At 40.1% G+C, this 10,446-nt stretch overlaps 1 protein-coding gene across 4 annotated transcripts in view; it reads left to right on the top strand.

Annotated features, from left to right (window-relative positions):
- Positions 1-236: 236 nt before the first annotated feature.
- LSM14A (LSM14A mRNA processing body assembly factor) overlaps positions 237-10,446 on the top strand; it is a 50,788-nt gene continuing 40,578 nt past the window's right edge. For 2 of the 4 annotated variants that reach the window (XM_036273926.1, XM_036273924.1), the window contains exon 1: positions 240-530. In XM_036273926.1, coding sequence (XP_036129819.1) covers positions 410-530 — 121 coding nt within the window. In that variant the 5' untranslated portion in view covers positions 240-409. Of the gene's footprint in view, positions 531-10,446 lie in introns of all 4 variants that reach the window. The other 2 variants (XM_036273925.1, XM_036273923.1) reach the window with 2 other exon arrangements.

Genomic DNA, 10,446 nt, shown 5'->3' with positions numbered 1-10,446 from the left:
AAATGTTGAAGACCACAGCTGAGATCCACAGGACCCCGCGCACCCAGGGCCGTGCGCCACTACGCAACTGGCCTCCCCTCTCAGCCGCCCAAGCGGGCCAAGCGGGCTACCGGGACAACAGAGTCCGCAGAGAACTGCGGAACCTCCCGCAGCCGGCGCAGTCTCGCGAGAGCCCGGCCTCGCTGGCCCAGCATGCCCCGCGTCGCCGCCCCTGCCGCCGCCGCCGCCGCCGCCTCGCCGCGGCTTAAGGGCGGAAGGCTGGGGGAGGGTAGCGGAGCCGGCACCGCCGCCATGTTGGGTCTGAGGCTGCTGCTGTAGGCGCCGTTGGAGCGAGTGTCGGTGCAGAGCGGTGACCGCGGCGTGGGATCTGCCTCTCTGCGAGCGGCCCCCAGCCGGGGCGGGCGGCGCCATGAGTGGGGGCACCCCTTACATTGGCAGCAAGATCAGCCTCATCTCCAAGGCGGAGATCCGCTATGAGGGCATCCTCTACACCATCGACACGGAGAACTCCACCGTAGCCCTGGCCAAAGGTACTCGGGGCGGGGTGTCTGCGGGCGCCCGCTCGGGGCTGCGCTCCGCTTTCGGCCCGCGGCCTCCTCGCTGCCCTCCCCGCCCGCCGTCCTCGGGGAGGCCGCTCCGGGGCCGTGGCGTCGCGGGCGGGCCGCGGCCTCCCAGGGCTTCCTGGCTTCCACGGCCGAGGTCCGCGCCTTCCATCCGGGAACTACGCGACCAGAGCGAGGCGGGCGGGCGGCCTGGAAGCTCCAGAACGGGCAGGAGAGCGCGGAGAGACGGGTCCTCCAACTCTGAGATTCGGTGGCCCGTCGTCTCCCCGCGAAACAAAGCCTGAGTAGTCGTTTTTCCGCCTCGCTTGAGTTTAGGTCCGATTTCTTGCTTCTACAGCACCATTTTCTCAGGTTCTCAGTGTCTGTCTGTTGCGCTGGTCCCCAGGTGAGCTGGAAGTCATGTGCCGAAAACTTTGGCTTTGCCCTGCGATGCACACGGTCCCGGGCAGACCACATCCCACTCGTCTCTCCTGTGTGGTGTTTATCTCTTAAACCGGAATCCGTCTCAAAGCCTGTTGTGCAACCATCTCTTTAAACATGCTTGCTGCGCTCGCCTTGACCCTGTTTTTGGAAGCCCGGTGGGAGACGGGTTCGAGCTTGCACCAGGGCCCTGGTTCAGAGGCGGACCGGAGTGGTCGGTGGGCGCTGGCCCGCCCCTGGGCAGGCTCGCTGGGACCGGGAGTTCAGGGTGTTGAGGAAGGTGCCCTACCCTGGTGCTTAGCATCGCCACGGTCTGCGTGGGTTGCTCCACGCGCACTGGGCCAGCTTTCCGCCAGAAAACCAGGGGAAAAAATGAACTTTTTAGGCTCTTGATCTTAAAAGAAATTTTGCGGGTTTGGCATACTTACGAGAGGGAAGCATGACAATAACTAAGGTGATTTTCCCAGCACGTCTGTCTGGTAGACTTATGGAATAAGAAGCTTGGTAGGGACAGAGGCCCAGGGATAGGAAGAAATTTTCTAAATCTGTTTTTTAAAAAATGAATCTTTATGTGGTGTAACGGGTAGGAGAATCATTTCACAGTATCAAACAAGTATTTAATGACATTTTTAGGATGCTCTGGTAGATCTTTTTAATAGCACTTGTGTTGGGACAAATTTTATACCTAGGTAAGGATGCCCCCCCCCATATTTGCTGTATAGTGTTTTAGTTTTAATGACATCATGAAAAAGACTCTCTAACGTTCTTGGTGAAAACAGTACAGTATTCCTTAATAAAGTGGTTTAATAACTTTTTATAAAAAAACCACTGTTTAATCCGATCTGAATTTTAAGGTATCTTGTTATGTTAGTGATATATCAGTTGGTTGTGCCACCTTTACTCCTCTCAAAGAGAAAAAATCTATACATTTTAAAGATTTCTAATGTAGTCTCCAGTGTATTAAAATCTATGAATATAGTCTTCTATACAAGAACATAAAAATGTCTATAGTTTGTTAATGGCCCACATTTTTTAAATTGTCTTTTCAACAGTTTTTAACGTCAATAAACGTTTTATTAATCTATAATAGTTAAATTCATATGCCAAACATAATTTGTTCCTCGTATCATGGCTTGATAAATATGTGATATAAGTACAGCAATAAAAAGATTTTTAATCATTTAATTTATATGGCTTTGATATTTAATGCCACATACATAATGTATGCTTTTTAAAAATCAGTGTGTTTGCAAAAACTGGAGTTATGAAATCTTGGTATATGGATTAGTCTCTTTAGCAGTATCTAATCTCAAACTGCTGTATAGACTGTCCAGTCAACACTGGACACTTATTTCAAATTTCAAAATTAGAAGTGGGTATTTGGAATTCAAATTTTAGAATTTGTGTGACTTCTTGAGTAATTCGATATCTGAAATTCAGCCTTTTTCAATATTAGGATGAAGAATGGCATTGGGCCCCAAGTTTATTTGTGGAGTTTAGAATACAGTATGTATTTGGATTTAGAAATCCAGGTTACTTTTTTTAAAACTATATATTGAGTTAAGCTCTTTGAGTAACATTCTTAGAATTCTCTTTAGGATGTTAATTTTTTTATTTTTTATCTCCTCTGAGGAGAGTATTTGCCTTTTTTATTGCAAACTATAATCATACATGTTGAAAAGATACATAGATAAAAATGAAATATTTTAAAACAGAGAACCTTGTAAATACCACCCAGAGCAAAACAGACATTGCCAGCATCCAAGAAACTCCCCCCTTGCATCTTCCCATCTCAACTACTACCCTCTTAAGCTAGATACAAATGTTATTCTGACATTTATAGTTTTATCACTGAGGTTTACATACCTAAATAATAGAGTTTAGTTTTGCTCATTTTTTAACTTTACATACATGGAATCATCTTGTATATAAAGGTGTTGGCAAAAGTAGGTTTACAGTTCATATAGAAATATATATAGAATACAAGAATAAACTCTTGTTTCATGTACTCACAACTGTAAACCTACTTTTGCCCACCCTGTATTTCATTTGGGGTTTTTTTGTGGCATGGTATTCCATTATAAATATGACAGGTTTATCTATTCTGCAGTTGTTTTGGATATTTCTGCAATTGATGTTTAAATTGCCTACAAGTTTCGGTTATGAACAATGCCTTTATGAACATTGTGTTTAAGTGCACTGATACGCATTTTCTTGAGGGTAATTTTCTTGAGGGTATGAGTATACTTTGAATTGCAGGATCATAAGGAATATGTGTCTTTATTAGGTAATGCCAAGTAGTTTTCCAAAGTAGTTGTTGACTAGTTTTTGTTTTCATTTATTAGTGTATGAGAATTCTGATGGTTCCACATCCCTCACCAACAATAATACTTAGTGTCAGTAATTTTGGTTCTAGTCAATCTGGTGGGTATGTAGTTGTACCTGGTTTTAATCTCTCTAATTACTAATAAGGTGTGCCCACCTTTTCATATATTGGTCATTTGGATTTCATCTTACATGAATTGCTTTTCAAATCTTTTGCCCATTTTTCTATTGAAATGAATGCCTTTCTAGAGTTCGGTCTTCTGAATACGAATCTTTTGCTGGATGTATCTGTAGCAAATAACTTCTTTAATGGTTTATTTTGGTTAACAGAGAAGTTCTTCATTTTGATGTAGACATGTTTATCACTCTATATGGCCAGTGTTTTTCTACCTTCCTTCCTTCTTTCCTTTCTTTTTTTAAAGGAATTTTTCTTTACCCCAAGATCATGGAGATACTTTGATGGTCTTCACAAAACATTTTTCTTTGTCTTTTCACATTTAGGTCTACAGTGCACCCAAAATTGATTTTGTGTATGGTGTGAGGTATTTAAATCTTTCAAGTTAGTAAGGGATTCACTTAGTGTATATGGTCTGGATTATAATTTAGGTCCTTTACTTGGATATTACTTATAATTTAAATTCATCTGGAATAAAAAGTACTCATGAAATTTTGGGCTAGTTAGGTTTAATGCACTATGTAATTAGGGTGACCATATGGCCTTGTTTGCCCTGGTGGAAAGTTCTTGTTTGTGTCTGTGGTCTGGCATAATTATTAGAACATCCCTTTTCTCTCTTGAAAGTATTTTAGTTTGGGTGATAAATTGGATGGTCACACTATATCAAATAAAAAACCCAACCCCAAAGGTATTGCTAAATGGGTGATGTCCTTTATTTTCTGCTAGAGATTTCACAGATTAGTTCTTAATTCTGTGAAAGTGAAATTAGGTAAATTTGATAGGTATTGATACTCAGAATTTTCTAAATGAATGTCAGGAAGTCTTAAAGGTAGCCTACAAAGACTTTCATGTCAGTCTGAATTGTAGGTTGTCCTTGTCACACCTCTGAGTTTTATTCCTAGCACTGATCATGACCTACACATGATCTTATTTGCTTATTTGCATGTGTTCATTAACTGTCCTCACCTTCCCTCCCCCATAGAGTGAGCTCAAGCTCCTGGGATGAACAAATGTTTATTTAATGAATGAGTAAAGGGAAATTATTTAGCATTTTAGTTTGTTAATCTTGTAGAAATCTCTTGAACATATCTCCAGATAATAATTTTCCATGTTCACAATTGTATTTCTCTTTAAAATCAAAATACCTAACATATGTTGCCCCCTCCCCTTCTAAAAAAGTAAGTGATTTTGGAGAATTGGTGTACAAGAGGATAAAATCTTAAGACAAAATAGATATTATTGTGGAGACAGTTTTATCTTATGGCTCAAACTCAATTGTAATTTTCAAGAATAAGTTGAGGTATTGAGGGACTTGCAAAGTTGTGGCATACATGAATAGTTTGTGGAATATTTCCAATTATATATGTGAATATGATGCCCAAGCACATGTTAGATTCTAGACACTAAGAGATTCCCCACAGAGTGGAACCTCTGTGGTATCAGGATTTTTGTCTCATTCATTGTTCTATCCTTAGTGCCTAGAATAGTGCCTGGCACATAGCATGCTCTTGGTAAATATTTGAATAAATGAAAAGATATTTGTAGATATTAAAGGTTTCTAATTATGGGAATTTCAAAGCTTGAGGAAGTACACATTTCCTATAAACATATATAGATCTTAACACTGTTTAAATAAAATGGGCTAAAATGAATGAAATTTATATCTAACATATTTAGTAGTGGATAATCCACTACTCAAATGAAAACTAAATTGCCACTGCATTAGGAAAAGAAACTTTGTGAAGAAGAATAATTTAAGCCAGTTGCTTTTTAAAATGGTTTGTCCTTAAAATCAAGGGATTGGTGGAGGGATATACAAACAGGTAAACTGGCCCAGCTCAGTGGTTGAGCGTGGACCCATGCATCAAGAGGCTGCCAGTTCAGTTCCTGATCAGGGCACATGCCCAGGTTGTGGGCCTAATCCCCAGTGGGGGCAATGCAGGAGGTGGCCAATGGATGTTTCTATCTCTCTCTCCCTCTCCCTCTCTCTCTCTCTCTCTAACATCAGTAAAGGAAAAAAAATTAAAAACAGGTAAATTGGTAATAATAGTATTTCCATAATTATCTTCTAAGTGTTGCCCATTGGCATAGCTTACCCACTTCTTGATTGTTAATTAGTCACTTAGTCATAAATTCCAGTGAGAGAGTTTTGTATGATGGATGAAATACCTATGAAGTGCTGTATTGATTTCTTGCATTCTCACAGGAGTTGGGGACCTAAAATTAGCAATTCACAAAATTGCTACCTAGAATGTCAAAGATCTAGTGAAACTTCAAGTTGTAATTTCTTATGATTGTCCTATTTAATCAGGTTGCCAGAACTTGGAGTTTTGGAAACTGTTTATTATTGCTGTGTAGTCCATAGAAGTATTGGTAATTATGAGAGTCTGGAGTCAGGTACCAGAAACTGTCTTTTCCATTGGAGTAAAATAAGCCATAAATCAGAAGTAGAGAAAACATCATAAAGGCTGAAGAAAATAATAGTAGAAGGAAGGAAATAGGAAGAGGAAAGAAAAATTATCTTGCTATGTGCATGACAATAGCAGTAAGTGCAGGTGATTTAACTAGAATGTATTACTCCATGGTAGAAGATGCCCTGTATAAGGAAAATTTACCTTTTATTTTCTTTATGATGCTTTAAAGTAATATTTTAATGAACCATCTTTAGACTGGATGTCAAAATTTTTGATGGATAAAGTGTGAGTCTGTAAAATACTTTATTCACAAGATACTTACTCTGATTTTGTAGGGTGTGTGTTTGTTTCTGGAAGAAAATGCGACCCAAAAGGCCATTTGAATACTTAGTAGTTCTTTGACCTCGGACAAGTTATTTAACTTTAGCTTTAACTTTTTCATCTTTTGAATAAGTATAATAGTGCCCATCTTTCGGAAATTAAATTAGCTAACATCAAAGGTAACTAGTTTATTGTAGCTTTTGAATAGAGTAGTTATCTCGTTGTTAATTTATCAAACTAGACATGCTGACCAGTTTCACTCTGAATTTATGTTCACTAACCCGTTAGTTGTTCATTCCATTTCTCTGCATGACTATTCTATTCCTTCTGTTTTCCCCAGACATCCAGCACCTCCTCCACCTTCACTTTCAGCCTGTGAATGTTGCTTCCTATTTAATAGAGAGAAAAAAGCAAACAAAAATTTTGATCAGCTCATCCCACATGTACCCAGTTACCTGCATCTGTGGCCCAAACCCCAACCTTTTCTCTCAATGTAGATAAATGATTCTGTCTCTAAGACCACCCTTCACTGGTGCAGTACATTTTTATCCCATCTTGATGATTCAAGAACACTGTTCCAGCAATTCTCTACTCCTATATATTTAGTTTTTCTTCTCTACCAGATTTTTTTTGTTCTACTTACAGATAGGCTCTTGTTTCACCCATCTTAAAAATAGCAACAACAACAAAACACTACTACTCTTAACGGCATTTCCTCTTTTCTACCTTCTATTTCTATCCTTACTTTATACCAAAACTTCTTAAAGAAGTTTTCTGTATCACCTATTTTTATTATTTATTGAACCCACTTTATTTAGGTTTCTAAACCCACAGATGAGAAACTATTCTTATCAAGGTTACCAAAGACTTCTGCGTTGCTAAAATCAGTAGTTGCTCCTTATCCTCAGTCGGCTTGACTAATCAGCAATATATTGCATAATTGGTCTTTTCACCGTGAAACACTTTCTTCACTTGACTTCATCGTGATTTTCTCTCATACCTCACTGGTTGCATCTCAGTCTTCTTTGTTGGTTCTTCAGCTCTTAAACTTCTAAATGTTGGAGAACTCCAGGGCTTAGTTTTTGTGTTCTCTCTCTGCAACTCTCTGTCTCTCTCTCTCTCTCTCAAAAATTATTTACACCCTGGCTAATGTGATTCAGTTAGTTGAGTGTGGTCCTGTGCACCACAACGTCGCTGGTTTGATTCCTATCAGGGCACATACCCAGGTCATGGGTTTGATCCCCAGTCACAGTTCATGTGGGAGGCACCCAATTAATGCTTCTCTCTTTGATGTGTGTGTGTCTCTCTCCCCCTCCCTTCCTTTGTCTCTCTCAAGTCAATAAAAACATATTTTAGAAAAATTATTTACTTATTTTATTATCTGCATTGTCTTGATCTCATCTATGTCATAGCTTCAGATACTAGCTATACATTACTGACTATTATCTCTAACCTGGACCTCTTCTCTTAATTCCTGATTTGTACAGTAAGTCCTCACTTTTCAGATTGTTAATAGGTTCTGCAACTTTAAGTGAAACAGTGTATAATGAAACCAATTTTACCATAGGCTAACTGATGTAAATGAGTTAAGTTCCTGTGACATCAGCATTAAAATGAAAACTTGTTATTCTAGAACCTACTTTATATCCAGTTGCCTCATTAACATCACCTGGAAGAATGTCTACTGGGCATCTACCATTACATGTGTCCCAAACATGTTTCTCCATCAGGCTTCTCCATCTAATTGAATGACAACTTATTTTTTTGGTTGGTACAACCAAAAACCTCTGAGTTATCCTTAATGCCTTTGTTCCTCTCACGCCTCATGTATTTCTGATCCTATCAAACCAGTAACATCAAACTTCTATAGAAAAAAAGATTATGAATTTGGAATAATATAGCCGACTGATCGATCGAGAAATCAAGAAAATCATAGGTTTGCTAAGAAATTTTGTCACCCACACATTCCATGTTTTTTGTTTTTACGATGACAAAGATGCATTCAAGCAGTATTGGGGGTGGGAGAGTCAAGTGAAAGGCCAACACTGTAAACAAGAAACAGGAACCCCTGGGTATCTATAAATAGACTGGTGAGAGATAATGGACCAGAGTAGAAGTAGAGGTGGTAAAAGGTCAAATTCTGGATATATTTTGAAAGTATATGTAAGTCATAAAAAAAAGAAGAAAAAGAAGAAAGAAATATAAGTGTCTTTCTTCCCCCAAGACTGCAAGAAAGCATGAAGAACATAATTATTTCATGCTATTTCCTCCTGGGAGTATCACTGGTAGAGTTATGTGATGGTAAATGTTGTGTCAATTTGGCTGGGCCACAGTGCCCAGATATTTGGTCAAATATTCTGGATTATTTTTAAAGGTGTTATTTGGATGTGATTAATATTTAAGTCTGGACTTTGAGTAAAGCAGATTTCCCTCCATGATGAGGGTAGGTCTCATCCAGTCATTTGAAAACCTTACTAGAACAAAGACTGACTTCCTCAGAGTAAGAAAGAATTCTGTCAGAAGACCATCTTTGGATTCCAACTGCAACTCTCTCTTAGGTCTCCAGCCTGCCAGTCTATCATGCAGATTTGGGGGGGGGGGGGGGGGGCGGGACACACGCGCATCAAGTTGGTTCTGTTTCTCTGGAGAACCCTGACAAACAAGTGGTAAAGTAGAATGTAAAGCTGAAATTTAGGATAGGTTGTATGTGGGGAGGAGCTATGGTAGAGGTCAGAAAACCTTCTCTATGTATTGAGAACAATGGGATTGGTGGGAACTTAGGTTAGGATAAGTGGGTTTGGACCAGATCTTACAACTGATATTTGAGGAGTTTTAACTTTAAAACTACATCATAAGCCCTGGCCGGTTTGGCTCAGCGGTTAGAGCGTCGGCCTGCGGTCCAGAGAGACTCCGGTTCGGTTTCCACTAAGGGCTCATACCTCGGTTGCAGTTTGTCCATGGCCCTGGTTGGGTTGTGTGGGTGGCAGCCACTCGATGTGTTCCTTTCACATCGATATTTCTCTCTCTCTCAGCCACTCAATGTGTCCCTTTTCGCATCGATATTTCTCTCCCTCCCTCCCTTTCTCCCTCCCTCCCTTCCTTTCTCCCTCCTTCCCACTCTGTCTGAACAAAAACTGGAAACATGTCCTTGGGTGAGGATAAAAAAAAACTACATCATAAATTTTACTCTAATTTTTTATTTGAACTTAGCCTTAGTTTCCTTACTTTGGAGCATTTCTTCACTAATTCGGTCTTTTGTTTATTGCTGTCACATTTTGGTGTTCAACAGACTTGTTTTTCTTTATCAGCTGATAGTAGAGTCTAATTTATAATTTTTAGTTTGTGTCAAAAAATGAAGGCTTGTGGAAAATATGATGTCATTTGGGGGTGCAAAATATATTAATTACATGTGTGTTTATTGTATTAAACTTAGAAAACTTTAGTATTTTATAATATAGATGCTGTATTGAGAAGTTGGTCACTACAGCTCTTCCTTCTAGCCATGTACTACGACTATATACAGGTATCAATACACTGGTAACCACGTTTGATTAGCATGATGTTTGAATTTGCCTTGATCTTTAAATAGAGGCTTTTTAGCTGAATGATTTTGCTAGAACTTCCATCTAATTTTTTAAAAGGCAATTATTGGATTTATTACTAATAATAAACTTGCTGTCTCTAGCCATACCAGGGAGTTGGTTATTTTCTTTAAGTCTAATAAAGAAAATTCTGAGACTTCCAGTCAAGATGGCAGTGTAGGTAAACGTGATATCGCATCCTCTCACAACCACATCAGAGTTACAACTAAACTATAGAACAACCATCATTCAGAACCACCTGACATTGAGCTGCATGGAAGTCCTACAACTACGAAATTAAAGAAGAAGCCTCATCAAAACTGGTAGGAGAGGCGGAGGCGGACGGGCTAGTCCTACACTCACATGTGGCGGATAAAACTTAGGAGGACACCTCGGCTGTAAGTCCTCCCTGAGGACTGAGGGGTCCCCATCCTACACCAGGTGTCCAGCTCAGGATTCCAGTGCCAGAAGAGAAGTCCCCATAACTTCTGGCTGGAAAAACCAACGGGAACTGAGGCTCAGGGAGGGTGAGGTGGCTGGAGCCCCAGGCAGCTCCCTAAAGGGCCCGCACACGGACTTATCGGACTCTCTCCCTCTCAGCTTGGAGGGGAGGCAGCTCCAGGGGCACCAGAGACATAGAGGGAAGA

Source organism: Molossus molossus, unplaced genomic scaffold, assembly GCF_014108415.1.
Source record: "Molossus molossus isolate mMolMol1 unplaced genomic scaffold, mMolMol1.p scaffold_m16_p_21, whole genome shotgun sequence".
Taxonomy (NCBI): Eukaryota; Metazoa; Chordata; class Mammalia; order Chiroptera; family Molossidae; genus Molossus; species Molossus molossus.
This window is presented reverse-complemented; position numbering and strand designations above follow the sequence as displayed.